The sequence below is a fragment of the Cololabis saira genome, chromosome 16, assembly GCF_033807715.1.
Source record: "Cololabis saira isolate AMF1-May2022 chromosome 16, fColSai1.1, whole genome shotgun sequence".
Taxonomy (NCBI): Eukaryota; Metazoa; Chordata; class Actinopteri; order Beloniformes; family Belonidae; genus Cololabis; species Cololabis saira.
In genome coordinates this window covers 19,254,706-19,273,691 of record NC_084602.1, presented here as the reverse complement: position 1 = coordinate 19,273,691, position 18,986 = coordinate 19,254,706, and the positions used below count along the sequence as shown (strand labels likewise).

The window sequence follows — 18,986 nt, the reverse complement described above, 5'->3', positions numbered from 1 at the left end:
AAATTACCTCAAAATCCACACTTCCTCTCCTTGTTTTGCTCCTCAGAGCATATTAGCAGAACGTCTCCACAGAGAACACAACTTTTATTTATCAAGTACAAGTCCAGTGGGCTTTGGGAACTGATGCTTCCCCTTGTGTGGCTTGTAGATCATGTTTTTTTTTAATCCTCAAAGAACCAACCCTTCCATACTGAGTACTGTATGTTTTCAGCTTAAAACGACAAAAAAATACACTTCATGTCTTATTTAAGTGGCTTAAGCTTTTTTAAAGACTCAGCAAAATCTAAAAGCAGAAAAAGAAGGATCACCTTGTGGAGAATTATCCAGCCAAAGAGGTGAGAACGGTACCTGTTGTGCCGGGCAGGCGTCCAGAGCTGGCTATAAATACCCCTGTTTGTCTCTGTACTTCTCATGTGTTTCTTTATCTCTACTTCCTTTAGTCTTCTTCTCTTCTAAACTTCTGCCAGTATATTTATCTTTGAAGACAACACTGTTTCAGAGTTAATAGCTTATCTAGCTGTCTGTTCTCTGCTGTGTGTTCACTCCCCTAGGAGCCAGAAGTCATTTAATAGTGCCAGTGCAATGCCTCTCCGTAGTCTCCTCCCTCTGTCTCTGTCTCTCTCTACGCTTCCCACTCTGCCCTTCCTCTCTCTGTCTCTCTCTCTCTGTCTCTCACTCCCTCCCCCAGGCGGTACAACATATTCAGGCCTGTCCTCTCTGCTACAGTACCTGTGAACCTTTTTCACTCCCTTTCATATGTATCCTGTTATGAATATACATTTATCAACGCGCTTCTTTCAAACCTTTCATGACACTGCGATGGGGTAGGCACAGACAAAATCCAGCCAGCTATTTTGGCAGCACTTTCAACCCAAGCGACTTCAAGGTAAAGCTGCCTCCAAATATGTCAGGAATGTTCAGATAAAAAAAAATGCATTACTCAAGCAAAGCTGAAGAACAAGGAGTGGGGTTTTGCTTCTGTTTTTCTTGCTGAATTTTGGTGGCAGACACGGCACTGGCACTCATACAACAGGTTGTAGTTCCTCTTCGGAGGTCTAACATGCGTAACATGACGACTATAAATCTGGTTTATTCGCGTGCTGTTCCTCTTAAGTTGAAACAACCTGTGTGCTTCCAAATATGTGTGCTGAAGAGTGTGCAAAATAAAGCTCTGTCTCTGTGGATAATTTACATTTTGGAAAGGAAGGCTGACATTTGATGAAAATAGGCACAGGAGATGGACAGATTTGTACACGTCAGATTATAACTAGATAAATGAGGGTCACACGACGAGACGACAACCGATCTTTTATGCGCGTAATTGAAATGAACAGGCCCACCTTGTGCGCAATGTCTCCTAGCGCTCTGCAGTAACCGAATATGCTCTTGGTCGAGCTGAATCCACTGAGCTGGAAAAACTGATTTCTGGGAAGACACAGATTATACTATATAAATCAGTGTCAGAAAAACTGAGAGATTAAAGTGATTAATGATATATAATGATTTTAACCCCAAACCCTCAATATTTCATAAGCCAAAAAGCTGCAACGAGAGATACGTCTGATAAATATCACCCTATACCAACTGCAAAGTATAACAAGATTTAAATGATTGCATGAATGTCCTTCTTCACAAACCTGTTAAGTAAAGAGAAGAGGCCTTTGGCAGATGTGATGAGCTCCACAACAATGTGCAGGATGCCAGAGGTCAGCTTTTTGGTGCTCTGTCCTTCGTAGTTGTTGTTGCGCCAGCGGCTCTGGATGCCCATCTGCAGTGTGTGGGCAACTGCACGCAGCTTCTCCGTCAGACCTTTTATGCTCTCTCCTCCGATGCCATAGGTCTGGAGAGGACACACACACGTAACTCATACAATCTAAATTTGTCACTGAAAAACTGCTCCAACAGAGGGGTCTTGTAGGAGTTTCAAGAAAAATAAGACTTGTTCATCACTGGTTTGAATCCCACCATGCTCGTGTTGTTATGTGGAATATCAACTCACAAATCTCCTTTCATTTCCTGTCGCATATTCACTGTCTAGTTTTGACCAAATCCATTAAAAAGCCTAAAAAAACCGAACAAATCCTTTCTTGGTATTGCATCACAAACCCCCCCCCCCCAAAGGTTTGGGATACTTCAAGGAATTTAATATACAGTAGGGCTGGGCGATATGGACCAAAAGTCATATCTCGATATTTTCTAGCTAAATGGCGATACTCGATATATATCTCGATATTTTTTCTATGCCTTAATTGGGGTTTCCCCCAAAGCATTATAGCATAGCATCTCTGTTAGCTTCATTTTTTTCTGAGGCAAACCCTTAAAAAAACAGTCAGTTTTAATACAAAGCCTCGTGCCAAATGTCACACAGGTACCTTTGTTAACAGAGGTCTGCACAATATCAAAATGTATAAAACAAATGAAATAAAAATAAACTGCCTGCATATATAGAATAAAAATGCTTCTTGAATAAAATAAAACAAATATCCCTTTCCTGCATAACAATTAAATTAAAATACACTGTGCAATTAATACAATGTAGACAGTAACAGGCAGACTTTTCCACTGAGGTTGACAGTTGTGCAAATAACAAAACATTTGTGCAAATCTCAAATAAAACATTCAAGTCAATTTGTCACAAAATAAGCTATATCAAAATCATAAAAAAAAATGTAAAAAAAAAAAAAAAAAAAATATTTTTTTTTTAAATCGATATAAACGATATTGTCTCGTACCATATCGTGTTTGAAAATATATCGATATATATTAAAATCTCGATATATCGCCCAGCCCTAATATACAGTCTTTTGTTTCAGTGAGTGATAGTGTGACATTTGCTACTCATGCTGATGAGTGGAAAAAAATGTCATGGCCTTCTATGTTACAAAACCATAATAATCCAAAAATTACCTCAATAAAGGCCACGGTGGTAACAGGTGGTTTGGTTGATGAACGCACTTCCGCGATTTGATTGCTTGAAAATTATATGTAATTTATTTCTATCAAAATTGTAAACAAAACAATAACCAAAACTATCCTACAACTTAAATGTAAATGAAAGTTCACTTTTTTTCAAGTTCAAACAAGTGGTCAAAAAATCCTTTTACAAAAACCTCCCGTCATCACAAAGGACATTTGACAAACAGAAGAACCCCCCTGCTGCCTTTGTGTTTCTTAACCACTTAAATAAATGGGAAGGTCTAAAAGAACTTCCTTTGACCAACATCATACAGAAGCTCACACAGAGAGAAAAAAATGACATAAGGTGGCAAGAAAAGTATGTGAACCCTTTGGATTTTATTGGTTTTCTGAATTGATTTGCCTTACAAAGCTATTTGACCTTTTATCTCACTCACTATATTGTGCCGAATACTACAATTTAAATATCTCATGTCTTTATTGAACATATCCATAATACACTATAAGTGCTGGAGGGAAATTTTATTTAATTTCATCTTGTCTTTATTGAACTTATCCATTAAACATTCTGGAGGGAATTTAAGTGATGGCACAGACTAATTACTTCAATCTTCAATGAAAGCTAATCGGAGTAAGCCATTTTCACGCTTGGATTTCAATTCATACATAAAATCTCGAGATGTTGTTCAGAGAATCATAGATGACAACCATACGTCACACACAGAAGATCCCTGAGGACCTACAACCAAGAGTGGTTTAGTTGCATAAGGCTGGAAAGTGATACAAAGGAATCATTTTCTTGTAAGCGTTTAGGCGTCCCATCAGTCCACAGTTGGACTGATCTTGATACACAAAAGTGTTTAGACACAACAGTGTTGAGACACAAAAGTGTCTCAAGTGAGACACTTGAGACGACAAAAGTGCTCTAGAAGTGGGTGTCCAGGCAAGATGATTTCAAAACAATAATGCACAATCGTCAGGGAGGTAAAGAAGAATCCAGCTAAAGCGTCAAAGCCCCCACTGGAACAGGTTTCACTGTTCTTGAGTCTACCATACACAGGTCATTGAACAGGCAGGGTGCTCATCGCAGGCACAGCCCAGAAGAAGTCTGTGCTCTCCAAAATTAAATAGACCATTGCTGCGTGCCTGAAGTTTGCCAAAGAGCACTTTGGCTGTACGTGTGGTGAAGAAACGTTCAGGTTACCGTCATTACCCTGACAGGATCATGTCAGGGTTGCTGTCCACCAGCTGAAGCTTAGTAGAAGTTGGTTGATGCAGCAGGACAATGAGCCTAATTATGCCATATTATGAAAGTAAAATATTGGTTTGCGCCGAAAAATTTAATCAAAATGCATTTTTATGCAGAAACTAACTCAAAATATTGATTTTATTCCCAAAAAAATAAGAAATGTCCGCCATGTTTTTTTTTTTTGATTCAGTCCGCAAATGACGACGAAAAGCATTCTGGGAAATTTTCATACCCCCTCGCTCGCGAAGTGAGCATCTGCAAAGCCTCGATTTGAAGGGGCTATTCTCAGCCCCTAGCCCTCGTTATGCCCCCTCCCCCTAGGTGAAAAGAGGAATTGGGACACCACTACCTTCACAGGAACGCGCAAAAGTTAGGGTTAGTGAAGAAAACGAGGGCGAGGGGTTCAATTGGGACGCAGCCTAAGCATCAAAATAAATCCACCACAGAATAACTTAAATTCAATTCAATTCAATTCAATTTTATTTATATAGCGTCTAATACAACAAAAGTTGTCTCTAGACGCTTTCCAGAGACCCATACCCAGAACATGACCAGAAAAATACAGTCAGCCGTGCGAAGCGGCCCAGTCAGAGTCCAGACGTTACCTCACAGACACGGTGCAGAATAACCTGACCAGCGCTGCCAACACCAGACACCCTACACATGTGGCTGAACTGAAGCAGTTCTGTATGATCACAAATCTCTCCTGGACGTTGTGCAGGATGGCACAGCTACAGAAACTATGTACCTGAAGTCACTGCTGCTAGTAACGGTTCATGCAGGTACTAACTTGAAAGGTTCGCTTCATTTTTCCTCAGGCACTGTGACGGTTTAGTTGGTGCGTTCAGCAATGACACAATAAATTTACAATATAATTGTTTGTGTGTCATCAGCTTAAGCATGTTGAAGCTCAGAATGCATCTTACGACATATTCATGCAGAGAAAACCAGTTAAAAGTAGTCACATTCTGTTTATTGTCACTGTATTGTCACTGAATACAAATGAAACCTTCCTGCACTGTAAATAATGATAAACATCCTGATATTGGTAATGATTTTGGAAAACTGGTAATGGGCATCATGTAGTGATGGATGTCTTTGTTTATTGCAACAACTGTTATTTATTAGATGATAAAACAAAACTCACACAGGTCAAGTATATTGCTATCAAACTCTGCAAAACTGCTTTCATCGTGGCTTCATACAACCATAATGTGCAAATTTGCAGTTCATTATTTTTATTTAGTAGATAGAACGGTGCAAATTCTGTTAAAATAAAGATGATTTTTCACACTGTGTAATACTGTATCGCTTCTATCCACATTTGGTCTGGAATAACATGATTTAACTCTTTAACTCTGTAATCAAATCCTGGACTGATTTGCCCCCCAGACTACAATGTACCGTAGTACAAATCAAAGCCACCATAAAACTGCTATTCTCACAACAAGCAAATTATATTGCAGCAATAGATGTAGAGATATTGTTAAAGGTCCTTGAACAAAATAGAGTTTCTGGTGCTTCACTTATTCGCTTTTTAACACAATTTTCTGCTCAGTGGCATGGGACATGGCTCATCAAAGCTGCTACAGAAAGAGCATTTCATTGTTGTGAGCCACTCAGCGTTGGTCAAGAGCTGCAGGCCGGTCAGGCTTTGTCGTTACACATCATCCAGCCGGAACAACGAGCTTCTCAACAAGTGGCCATTAATTTGTATGGCCTTTTCAAAGCTGCATCTGTTTTGTTTATTATCTATCCGTGTACTTGAATGTGTTTGGTCTGCTCCATGTGATGCATCTGATGGGTGTTTTTATGAATGAGCATAGTGTTAGTGCTTCATGGAGCATCAAGTCACAGAGGGCAGAGAGGAACAACAGCAAACAAATACACCCACATACACACTCTCCTCAAGGTAAAAGCTTACGCTGCAGGGATATTTGTTCTTCATGTTATTCAATCGGTATTACACTTATTTCAACACCTCAGCGGAAAGCAGTTTAAGCGGTCTTAGCCTGATGTTTGCAGGCTGTTACGCCACCAAAGCTGGAGCTCTGCCTGGTACTGTCCCACTCAATCAGTCTGCACAACAAAACAAAGACCATTCTGGAAACACACAAACGCCAGCTTGAGCATTTAAGCCTCCAACCACCTATCAAAAGTGGATATGCAGAGAAGAAATGTGGTCTTTTTTGATTGCAAACATGCATGTTTTTGTTATTATTATCATGGTATGTTTGATTATGGAGAACCTTTATATATGAGAGGGAACAATGCAGCAAGAACTCAGGCCTGCAGCGTATTTGTAAAAGGTTATTTAATGAGGCAGGACTTCTGTTACGGTATTGTTTGTTATTCCAACTGTAACACATCAGTACAGCTCTCTTCACATTTTACTTCATTACAATACCCATGCCATGGCGATCAGGCTTCGTATACAAACACACATGACTGTGCACCTTCACTCACCAAAGAGCAGAGCTTCTCTACAGCCTCCAGTACGAGCTCCTGGTGCCCGATCTTTTTGACTCCCAACCTCTCCAGGTCCAGAGAACTCAACTGGAGAAGTTTCATTCCCGACAAATGCCACTCTGAGACTGGGTACTGATTAAGAGGGACATCCAAACCTGACCACAGGAAGACACAGAAGCATCAACATGAAGAATCTAACCACATGCTGGGCACAAGTAAAAATGGAAAACCCCCACAGTCATGAAGTCACATGCATGCACTGACATGAGAATGGACTTCTCTGCTTCATATTGAGCAAATATGCTTGAAAACAGTTAAGCTTATGCTATGTTCGAGCAAACTTTCCATGTGAAAATTTCACAACAATGCAAACACTGGCTTATAAAAGCACTTCAAAACAGAAACATTTTAGATTAAAACAACCCCATTTGTATTACTGTTAACTAACTATTGATAGAGAAAGTAGTACCAGTTATAACACTACAAATGTCTAGTCAATAAGAAAACTCTTAATTGCTAAAACTTTTAAAAGTATCAGGACAACACTTTGCAAACAATGCAAAATATGTTATTATTTGCATGGATATTATTAAATAAATACAAATACAGTATATTGCAAAGTAATATTGTTGATATCAAATTGGAGATATACTGTATTTAATTAAATACAGTATATTGCTCAATTAGCTCCTCTCAAAATGGGGCTAATGTTATGCAGATGATGCTATTGACTGCTTTTATATGTAACAAAATGTAATAGTTTGAACAATGATAGTATGTTTTGCAATTATAATATCAATCTGAAAGTGGTGAAGTGAAGTGATTTGATATATTTAAATCAGTATCATTAAAAAATCACGGATATTTATTTTGTCTTTGTTTGTCCTTCCGGGAAAAAACAAGGAATAAATACATTTCAAGAGACCATAACAAGTCCTGGAAGCGAAACAGACAGAGTTACGCACAGTTTCAGCTGTTACTGATCACAAACTGCGCTTTTGTGGCTTCTCTCTCCGCGCGGGCCACTTCCTCATTCCACCTTCACCTTTCACTTCCAATAGGATTTGCGTGGTCCTTCTATTTTTGACTTCACCGACCGAGCCAAAGTACCTGTGCAGGGATTAAGTAGAATCAGAAAGCATGTTCCTCACCTAGGAGCCACTCCGTGACTGTGTCCTCGCTCCACGACATTATAGGCTCCATGCTCGGAGTCCTGCTGCAGTCGCTCATTCACTTCCCGGCGCTCCTGGCAGACTTCTACCTCTCCGCGCTCCTGGAAGAAGGAAAAGTTGATCCCGATTCGGAATCCGACGATGACGAATGGCACTCCTCCTCACAGGTACAGGTAGAGTCTCCCCCCCTTCCACCGAGAGCCAATAACGCGTAGCTGTCAGTGTGCACAAGGCGCAAGGACCCCTCCTTCCTTTACCCCCCACCCCTTCTAGCTCACCTGTACAAAAAGTTGTTTTTGTCGGGGTTTTTTTTTTTTTTGGTTTAGTTTTTTGAAGCTGCCGCAGCTTTAAGGCGTCATAACTTCCTTCATATTTACTTTTACGCACAGTACGCAGGAGTTTGCACAGGGAGTCAAATGGTGGAAACAGCAGCACCTGTGTAGTGTAACAACATACAAGACTATAACGCAGTAGTGACGCTCAAAGGGGGCCCGGATTCAGTCTTGTGACTTGTCTCCATGTCCTCCCTCCTTCTGAAGCCTGAATTATGGTTCTGCGTTAAATCGACGCAGAGCTTACGGCGTAGGGTACGCGGTGACGCGTACTGTACGTTGCGCGTCCCCGCCGTACGCTCTGCGTTGGTGTAACGCGGAACCATAAATCAGCCTTCACCTGCTGCAGCTCATGCCAGAATTTCTTTATTCATGACTCCAAAGGCGTCGCTTGTCTAATGCCGCTTTCCATTTACCTCGGAAATCGGAACTGGGAACTGGGAAGGGCAGCCTTCTTGGAATAGTAACTCGGGGGTGGTGAAGCTTCTCCCACTTTCCCAGTAGGAAATCCCACTTCGAGGGGCGTTCCAGTTGAAAATTCCGACTGGGAACTGGGAAATTCCGACTTCCTAGGACAAATGGAACGCGGCATAAGGCCTGCCCACTAATATATTTCTACAAATGTTTCCTTAGTTGCCCTTTTAAGTCATGCTGTAAGTCCTTTATCAATATTTATCAAAGAATATTTTCAGTGTTGGAACATTTCTGTTGCTAAATTATATAAATTATAAACAACTATGCTGGAGCAACATGTTATTCAAAGAATTTTGTCATAAATACATGATCTGTACACTTTTTGGCTTTAGCAGTTAACCATCATGATATGAGTTTTTTCCTGGTCAGCCTTCAGTGGTTTGTTACTTTTCAGTCCGTTTGAATCCCTGGGCTCTCCATTGTTACTGAAGAGTTCAGTTCTCAGGCTTGTCGTGAGTTAATTTCTGCTTTGAGCTACTCCAGGACCTCGTTGTTAATGTCTTTTGGACACGTTTTGCAAAAGCTTCCCACAAAGTTACTGTTGTTTCACAGCGGTAAAGGGCAACACCCGATGAAAAGGTTAAAATCATCAAAGAACTACCCTCTGATATATGGCGCCCCCTACTGTTTACCCTTGAACCGTGAGAAGGAGACGGTGGTGGGGGCGGAGGGCAGAGCCATGTGGCAGCGCTCAGCAGGACAAATGGCACGGTGTCCCAGTACATTAGTCATTTTTGATTCATGGCAGAATGATTCAATATTGTTAGGTAATAGAACGGCTTTTTATGTTATCATGACTGTATGAAATTATTTTAAAGTAAAAAAAATAAATAAATAAAAAATATTATATTATATATATTAAATATTACGGCCATTTCTGGGAGAATTACTATTGATCTGTTGAGTTTAGATGTGCTCTGCTGAAAATGTGGGAGGAAAATAACAGAACTGAGGTATGAGCTATCACTCCACTACGCGACTCCACTATTATTTCTGACGAATCAACACTGATCTTGGATAATGGAAAACTACTGAAGTGCAAATTTGTTCTTTTTCCTGTTCAAAGATTCCAGTATCTCCCTGTGCTCATGTGTCGAGAGGTGGCTGTATTTCAGTGACAGCAGCTTCGTGGGTTGTTTCCCAATCCTAAAACGGCAGCATGTGCATGCTTAACTTGAAATATTCCAATGCTTCTTATGGTGTTTTTTACAACTCACTGACAACCATTGATACAGTCATGTTTTGGTTGGTTGTGCTTGGTTTCAGAAGTACTTAGCTATAAATACAGTGCTTTTTGCGTGGCCTTTTGCCCAGCCCAAATACCTGAAATACAAATCCACGTCTCAACATGCAGAATTTTCTCGAGAGTGTTCTGGTAGTCATGTGATTATGGAGACACTTGGGTTTGAGAGCTGCTCCTACAAAGGACACAGTTTCTGTGACAAAAATGAGGAGCAAGCAAAAGTAGGAAACTCATTTTGAAATCTAAGAGTATTGCTTGCCTCCTTACTCTTCTTCCCCTTGAGCTGTTACCAATCAATATCACTGCCACAGTTCAAGTGCAGCCAGCTTGTCCCATGAGCCATTTCTGTGATGCATGATAATTATACTGACGTCTGAAACACAATAACACTATTTGTGCATCATCTCGTCATAGCACAGACCCAGAGTGTCTTGAGAACAATTATATTGCCATCTTCTCCTGCTATAGTCAGTCAGCAGAGATTGGATAATTACCCTCGCTCCACGATCGAGCAGCTAATTAATTTGTTCTGCTCTGCCCTCCTTGCACTGCTGACATGTGCTCAGTCCACTACGTTGGGAGGGAATCGTCACCAAAAGTCTTATAGTGCTTCTTGTGTAACCTGACACATCCTGGGTACTAAACATAGAGCTAAGATCAGGAATAGTGAGACGAATATACAACCTGTGGTTTGTGGGAATGTGATGTCAACATTTGTGTTTATCCCTGCTGTTTCTGTTGTGTTCCCCTTATGGAAGAATGCTCCTGTCTAAAACTGGAAATGGTTCCTAGAGATGTTGCAGTGAATCCTTTGGATCAACTAAACCCATGCAGACATTAATTTAATTTTTATCTTCTTTAAATGTATTGCTGGTTTAGTCACTCTTAGAATGTTGGATGCAAAAGAGCATATAATGCAGAATAATTTTAGTAATAGATATCAACATTTAATATGAATTATTAATATTTAGGCATGTGCAAATGAAATTTAATGAAACGTGCACTTGTAAAACTCGTAAAAGAGCATAATTTAGTAGTTTCCTCACTGCTTGCACACTGAGGGTGGTGGATTCCATGTTCATGGAGTTTCCATCTCACGAGAATTACCTGACAGTCACCACAAGAAATAATAAACTCCTTCTTCTTCTATTGAGTTTTTCCTTCATGGGTTGCCCCAGCGGACCACCTGTCTCTATCTGCATCATGCCCTATTGCACCGACCAATCCTCTTTCACTACTTCCAGAAACCTCCTCTCTGGAGCATTCCCCTTTGCTGCCAGTATACTAACTTTCCCTTCTCTTTATGTGTCCAAATCATCTCAATACAGCCTGTCTTTCTCTCCAAAACATCTCAGCTGAATCTTTCTTGTGATAGGCTCATTTTTAATCTTATCCACCCTCATCACTCCCAAAGGATGTTTTAACGTCTTCAACACTGCCACCTCCAGCTCTCAGGTTGGTGCTTCCATCTCCAAGCCATAGAGAAGAGCTGACTCACAACTGTCTTATAAACCTTTTTTTTATTAATCTCACTTGTATTCTTCTATCACAGATGTGTGATAGAGGAATACAAGTGAGAATTTAAAAAAGGAAAATCCTACACCATCTTTAATTTTACTCCTCACTTTTTGATTTACTATCTTATTGTAAGTTGCTTTGGATAAAAGCATCTATTAAATGTTATATAGTGTAAAGTAATGTCAAAATCACAACGTCATCTGCAAATACACAAAAAACACAGCGAAGATTCCAACTTTTTTATAATATATGTCGTGTTTGAAAACCATAAAGACATTTGGAAAGGAACATTAAATTAAATTAATTTTACTTGTGCTTTCCGCTGGTGTGTTATGTAGTAAGAGTAAGAGAATTACAAAAAAAATATTCAAATTATTAAATTTTTACAGGTTTTCAAAACTGACAGCCACTTCACAACTGGAGTATACTCATATTTGCATTTAAATGGCTCTGTTTACAGCTGCAAAGGAACTAGATGTTGTGATTCATTGTTTCTCCCTCTGCATACTCAACATCAGTCACCCTCTTTTCTACCTCTGTGGTTTCAGCTGCATCTGAAATTAGGTTAAATAACAGTGTCATCTTCGCTTCAGTTCATCTGATTTGACAGTTATCTGTCCAGGGAGCAAATCTGCCATCCATTTTAACACATTTCAGTTAATGGCCGTGTTCCATGTCTTCTCTGTAAACACATTTCACATGCGTGGCGATAAACAAACCCATCCGGGTGGAGTGCTGTGTGACTGCACATGCATGTTAAGCTGGACTGAGTCATTTTTCCCATGATGCTTCTTTTCATGCTGAAGGTGAGGGTATCCCCTGGAGATGCTCAGAAGGGGAGACCTCTGACTCATCATCACTGTCATTTGTGATGCCGCTGAACCATAATGAAGAGGGGAAGTGATTCCTTAAAGTCACTGTCGAAATGAGTTTTCCTTCCATCTGTAGTTCCCTTTCCATGAATCTCACCCTTCTTGATGATCTTTCTTTCTTTCTTTCTTTCTTTCTTTCTTTCTTTCTTTCTTTCTTTCTTTCTTTCTTTCTTTCTTTCTTTCTTTCTTTCTTTCTTTCTTTCTTTCTTTCTTTCTTTCTTTCTTTCTTTCTTTCTTTCTTTCTTTCTTTCTTTCTTTCTTTCTTTCTTTCTTTCCATAAATTGCTTGCTGGCTCGCACTTAAAATCAGCAATCCATCAGATCATACAGGAGGAGCCATAAATATCCAACCTCAGTCTCCTGGTATCCTTGATGGAGAGGAGAGAGGAGAGAAGGGCAATTATTGTGCACATAATGGACAAATAAAAAATGAGAGCAGACAGGATAAGGGATGATGAAAAGACAGGCGAGGGGGAAGAGTCAGTGGTCTGGCTGAAGTAAATAACAAGTATATGAGATGCTGTGATAGTCTCCTGCAGCTGCTCATCCATCACATTGACAAACTGATGCTTTAATGGGATCTTTGGAATTGCTGTGACTTAGTAAACTGCTTGCAATTTAAGCATGACATGTAACTATTTGCTTAAAGTAAGAAGGTTAATCTAACCTTTTTGGAATAGCTTTCTTAAAGTATAAACTGACTAAAAGGGAAAAAGAAAAAATGACTTTATTAATGGCTTCCTTCAAGGCTAAAGTGTGTGGGCATTCAGACATTAACGAAAGTGGTAATCTTATGAAAAGTGAAAAGACAAGGTGCTACATGGCAGTTTGGATACAAAGTCCAAAAACCACAGAACATGATGCAATTGCACAATAAAGGAAGTACAGGACGGTTCAGATACAGTACGTGTGATTTACCCACAACATCATGCTCAAACAGGCACCTGCAGCGAGACTCGACCTGTATCATTTTTGGGTTTAAACAACGCATCCAAGAGAACACAGATGCCAAATCAGAGGCCATTTTCCACATCATGTCATTTTATGCATGTGTAGCCTATGTGTCTATGAAAGGACATCTTCATCTAAATGTGATTCAAAAAATGTTTCAGATCAACAAAGAAAGGCGGTTGTGTGCCCTCCAGTTGCCAATAGTAACCAAAGCTGGCTAAGAGCAAAAAATCCACTTGGGAGTGAATGAAGCAGAGACATGATGAGGTTGGGATGGGATGCATTGTGTTGCTGAAGATTACAAGGACCTACATGAGAGCTATTGTATATGAAAAGAGTGCTGCATCAGTGTGATATCCGGACACAAGAGCACTGGTCACGACCTAATCTCTACTACAGTAGTTTTCCTTTTCCTCAACTTGTATCCTTTACATCATGGTTATTGTGTAATCCGTCTTGTTATGTAATTTTTGAAACAGTGAATGTCATTTTTAGACCCAGAAGAAGTGACGTGGGTCCAAAAGTAAGGTGCAGCAAATATATTTCCATGAAATCAAAATATAAATTCAGAGCAGTACACACAGGACAGGGAGAAAAAAAAAAATCAGTTATACCCTGCATGCATTATACATAAGAAATGACATAATTACATGTTCATCCATAGCTTTTAACTGTTGATTATCGGTTTGGCTTTGAATTGTAGATCTGACGCCCAATCTTCTGTACCAACTCACATCAGAGAGAACAGGCTCTTCATTTTTTTTTATTGAATATTTGCAATATACAAACAATGTGCAACAAGCAGACATTTCAGTTCACAACCTGTGCAACATCAGCAGCACAGAGCACAGTCATGCATTATCAACAAGAACATTTGAAAAGAAAAGAAATAAAGAAAATTAAATAAAGAAAATAAAATAAAAAAGATAAATACATACACGATACATAAAAGTGTGACAGACTTTATAATATTTCGCATAAAATGAAAATTAAATTTGTGACAGCTTAATGGTTGAAAATCTCAAAATGGATATCCATCATTGATATTCATTTCTTATTTGTGATTAATTTAAGAGACTTGAGATAATAATTAACTTCATTCAGAATCAGAATCATCTTTATTGGCCAGGTTCGAACATTGCCCAACAAGGAATTTGACTCCGGTAGTTTCGCTCTCTATGGTAAAGGTAACAATAAACAAATGAACAATAGACAAATAGACAATAGACAAATGTGGAATTTCTATGTACAAAATTATAAACATTTTAAGGTGCAGTAGTTTGAGGTAGTGAGAATAAGAATAAGAAAAAATATGACCTATTTACAATTCCTACAGACAAGAATTATGCAAAAATACAAGATAAAAAATTAAAAATTGTACAAAAGAAATTAAAAAAAAAAGAAAAAAACAAAAACAATTTAAATAATGGAGAAGAGTTTTGGAATTTACATTTATGGACGTGAAATTTTCCTAATGAAATATAAAGATTGACAATGGTGCATACCTTTTTTCTTTGAATTGAGAGCAGGCTCTTCATTAATAATACCATCCAGTCCGCATGACGTATTTGCAGTTCATTTCTCTGCCGGATGGGGGCGCTGTCGGACCCGGGCGGGACCGGTGGGCCAGGGGGCGGGGCCATCGGACGGGGGGCGGGGCCAGGATAAAGTCGTGCCGGCGTCAGCCAATAACAGCTGGAGCTGGTTCGGCTCGTACTACAGCAGCCACACCGAGCTCTCTGCGCGCACGGAGGGACGTCTTCCCTTTCTGACCGGGAAAAATCACAAGCGCACAGATCCGACTCGACAGCGGTCACAAAGACCACGGAGACACCGGCTACATCCTCAAATTTGGCATTACTTTTTTTTTCTTTTACGCACAGCCCGGGTAGTTAAAGCAGCGCGGATGCTGCTGTCTGCCACCGGACTGCTCTCTCCTGCAACCACAAACGCCTGAGTCGCCAACGCAGTTACCTGGAGAAGGAAAAGGGGGAAAAAAAGCTTATCTCAACTGGATTATTACTTTGAATTAATACAGCCAAGTGGCCGAGCGACGCCGAAATCAAACCAAGGGGATTACCGCCTGGGAAGCTCCTGGCTTGTCTTCTCAGAGGGCAAAGTGCTGGTAAATCTGCTTTAACTGGACTTGGGACCCGAGCGAGGAGCTGCTCAGACCTGCACTTGACGACGCCGTCTGGGGGAAACACATCCACTCCCGAGCAGCTGAGGGGGAAGTGAGAATCCAGAGAAAATGCCTCTTGCACAAATCGCAGAGCCATGGCCCACGATGGAACTAGTGCAGCTGGAGACGGAGGTAATACGAGGTCAATATAAATATCAATCAATCAAATTTTATTTATATAGCACCTTTCATTCAGGTACATGAAATACAAGGTGCTTTTGACATTTTTATTGAAAAATAAGCATAATAAACAAATAAATAAAAACTGGGAGACCAAAAAATAAAAACTGGGAGACCAATGCACCCTGACATACAATATAGAATATATAAAATTTATAAAAAGATAAAAGTTCAAGGATTAAGGCTAAAAAATAATCAGTCCACAACAATAAAAAATAATAAAAAACATTATAAGAGATAGATAAATAAATAAATAAAACAGATACCTTTAAAAAAATGTTAAACACATGACACACCACCTTGTACAGTCAAGGTGTGCAGGATTTTTTAAAAGTCCGTGTCTAAAAGTGATCTTACTTAAAATGATTGACTGGCCCATGTCCACTTAGCTGGCTTCATTCAGACGGAAAATGTCCTGGAAATGGAGTTTACTCACCAGATGACGAATAAACTGTCCATTTTCCCCAGGACATGTGTTTGCTTTCCAGAATCTCAGCTTTGAACTCTCAGGTCAAAGCCATTTATGTGTGCTGTTTAGATTGTTTTTAAGACATTCAAGGCCTGTTTAAAATATACATTAAATGCCATAATAGGTCACCTTTAACCCTCAAAACCCTGAAGATCAGAGAATGCAGAATAAGCTTAGGGTTCAAAGGGGTTTAACCAATAGAGGAATACCTCAGCTTCACCTAAGTGTTTGAGAGCTTTGCTTTGGTCCTGGAGTATGAAGTATTCAGAGCCCAATGTCCTGCACTGTGAGGAAGACCTTACTGCAATCTAATATAGGCTCATGATCATTTTCTGCCATTGCTTTCACCTGATCAGTTGTGAGAACATACGCTTATGTTGACTTGGTAGATAGTGATGTGTTTGAACTGTGGTTGTCCACAACTTGAGCATCAGAATTCAATTTTTATTCTAAGAAATTAGAGCTTAATGTTTTGGCCATCTGCTTGAGTTGTGCTTTTATCTCCCATTTAAACAAACCTTCTGTTGAGTGTCATTGTTGAGCATGGAGTTTCATTGATGGTGAATTATTTATTTATTTATTTATTTTTTTCCAGAGCTTTAAGGAGTTCAATGAAATGTACAATTTCTGAGAAGCAGCATCATTATTCCTGAACAATTGGATTGCTTCATTAATATACAGCCGCAGCGTTAAGATTTTGATGAGAACACGTGGGTGTGGAAGCAACCGGTGGCCCACTAATACTTTGAGGCTGTCAAGCAAATTTGCTCCTTTGAATTTATGGACCAATTAAGCAGGTGAAGCATCTACAGTGGTGCCCATGTTTTTGTGTGTCTGATCTCACTAATGAACAGCCATGTGCACAATATCTTCAATGAGCTTTGCAGGAGATCAGTATGATTCATGAATAAAGCAATTCTATTTTTTTTAGTCCTAGATAATAAGTCTGATTTGATTAGAGTCTCAAAAGAGTGGGTATTTTAGAGTTATTTCCACATCCCAAATTTGCAAATTTATGTTTTGATCTGCAATTTGTGAAATACCCAAAACAAGTTAATGAGTCTTGACATAATATGGATAAGTGGATGCAAAACACATGAGTGGTAAATGAAAACTCACGCATAATGCACAATATTATGACATAGATCGTTCAGAATACCATTTACAGTATTCTGTAGCATGGGAGTTGTGCGAGTAGCATTTCATAGCCAAACAGATGGTGGTGCACAGCCTGTGAGGGGTGCGAAAACAGTGAAAATATAAGCATTTGATTCTTATGTATGCAATTCATGATGTAAAAAATAGTGTCTGTGTTAAATATCAGCCCATGCATGATATTCATATACTGAAATGACTGAATTAGTCCCTGAAGTCCAGTTTCTGTAATTGATTTGGTGCCTCTGCCAGTAAGAATGGGACCTTTGCCATTTATCTGTGTCACAAGTCTACTAGCCAGCTGCACAATTTGGTTCCTGATGGTAGCGAGAGACAGCTCGGGGTTCAGATTGATTGTACAGGGGGGGGGGGACTGGAGGCCATGCCAGCAAACATGCTGGGGAGAGTGAAAAGAGAGCCTTGTCAAATGGACAGATGGAGCAAACAGACTCAGTTTTGGAGATTTTTTTTTTTTTTAAGAGCAGAAGATGGAGGATAAACATCTATGTTATGTCTTTATCCTTATGAGTTTTGTAACGTATGCAAAATAACATTTAGTTGGTGCGATAGAGCAGCAGAGGAGAAGTCTGTTTCCCTATGATTAAGAAAATTAGCGCTTTTATTTTCAAAGGTGGGTAAGTACCATGAATGTCAATCAAACTGTCTTGCAAATCAAACAGAAATGTTCAAAGGGCTTTTTTCAAAGGTGTTTATTTACTCTGAGACCTGTTATTCACCATTAAGCCATATCTGTTAGGAATGGAGTTAATATCAGTGAATCATCTCTGATAAAGCCCCTTCAGCATTCATGCACTTCCTGCCTCAGCTGAGTCACTGGGCTCTGCATCAGCCGCTGTCATGGTCAGGTTAAGGCAGGTCCCCCAAAATATTCACTTTATACTGAAGTTTATCACAGTATACCGTATATATCCAGTAGAGGTGTATGCGTTGCCAAACCTGAAAACTTAGTTACAACTTTTCCAATAACCTTGCTCATAGAATTGAATCAAGACTACAGCTGCAAGCATACTTTATTATTATTATTATTATTATTATAATAATAATTATTATTTTATTACCATGACCTTTGTACTGTAAATTAAGATATCGTTTGCTTTCTTGGTACCAAAGTCTGTTCTGACTGCTGGGAATGTTGGGCTTCTACACCTTGATGTTAAACCTTGGTGAAGTTACAGAACTGAGGTGAGAATTCTTAGAAAGTAAAAACCAGAGGAAAGCAACCATTTGGTCTAAAGTGACTGCTTGTTTTTTCACCACTCTCCCACTTCCAGGTCTTTTATGCCATCTGACCACTATGAGAAAGCAAAACGGCAGCAGGTTGTGAAACAGGCTGAAAGCTGTTTTGCAAGACTCGCAAGATGAATTTGTTGTAAAAAGTAGGACAGCCGTGGGTCAGTGGGTAGAGTGGGTCGTCCACCTGGAAACTCTGTGTTTTTGGGCAGAAATCCATATTACATGAGTTTATTAGTATGCCACATTTCATACAAAACATTAAGATAAAAAGAGCAACAACAAAAACTTACAATCATAAAACGGCATAAGAATACAAATAAAATGCATAGGATTTAAAAAATTGAATAGGTAATCAAAGCAAAGGTAACTGGTCGCCAGAGGAAAGCTTTGAGGACAGAAGTGATATACCGTAGGCTACTCTGTTTTCTTTTTTCTCCTTGTTAAAACTCTTGACAGCAGTGTTCTAAATGAGCTGAAGCTCTCTAATAAGGTGCGTTTCCACTAGCGGAAGTTCCTGGTGGATCTTTTGGGACCAGGTTGTTTCCATGTGT

General features: G+C 39.5%; 2 protein-coding genes across 4 annotated transcripts in view; one reads left to right on the top strand and one right to left on the bottom strand.

Moving 5' to 3' along the window:
- Positions 1-8,022, bottom strand: part of cnksr1 (connector enhancer of kinase suppressor of Ras 1) — a 29,591-nt gene extending 21,569 nt beyond the window's left edge. The window contains exons 1-4 of one of the 2 annotated variants that reach the window (XM_061743889.1): positions 7,786-8,022; positions 6,632-6,789; positions 1,638-1,840; positions 1,341-1,425 (exon numbers count right to left, since the gene is read on the bottom strand). In XM_061743889.1, coding sequence (XP_061599873.1) covers positions 1,341-1,425; positions 1,638-1,840; positions 6,632-6,789; positions 7,786-7,864 — 525 coding nt within the window. In that variant the 5' untranslated portion in view covers positions 7,865-8,022. Of the gene's footprint in view, positions 1-308; positions 545-1,340; positions 1,426-1,637; positions 1,841-6,631; positions 6,790-7,785 lie in introns of those variants that run through there. The other variant, XM_061743890.1, reaches the window with a different exon arrangement.
- Positions 7,817-18,986, top strand: part of rps6ka1 (ribosomal protein S6 kinase a, polypeptide 1) — a 64,817-nt gene continuing 53,647 nt past the window's right edge. Inside the window, exon 1 of one of the 2 annotated variants that reach the window (XM_061743895.1) lies at positions 7,817-7,973. In XM_061743895.1, the coding sequence (XP_061599879.1) occupies positions 7,836-7,973 (138 nt within the window). In that variant the 5' untranslated portion in view covers positions 7,817-7,835. Of the gene's footprint in view, positions 7,974-14,911; positions 15,510-18,986 lie in introns of those variants that run through there. The other variant, XM_061743897.1, reaches the window with a different exon arrangement.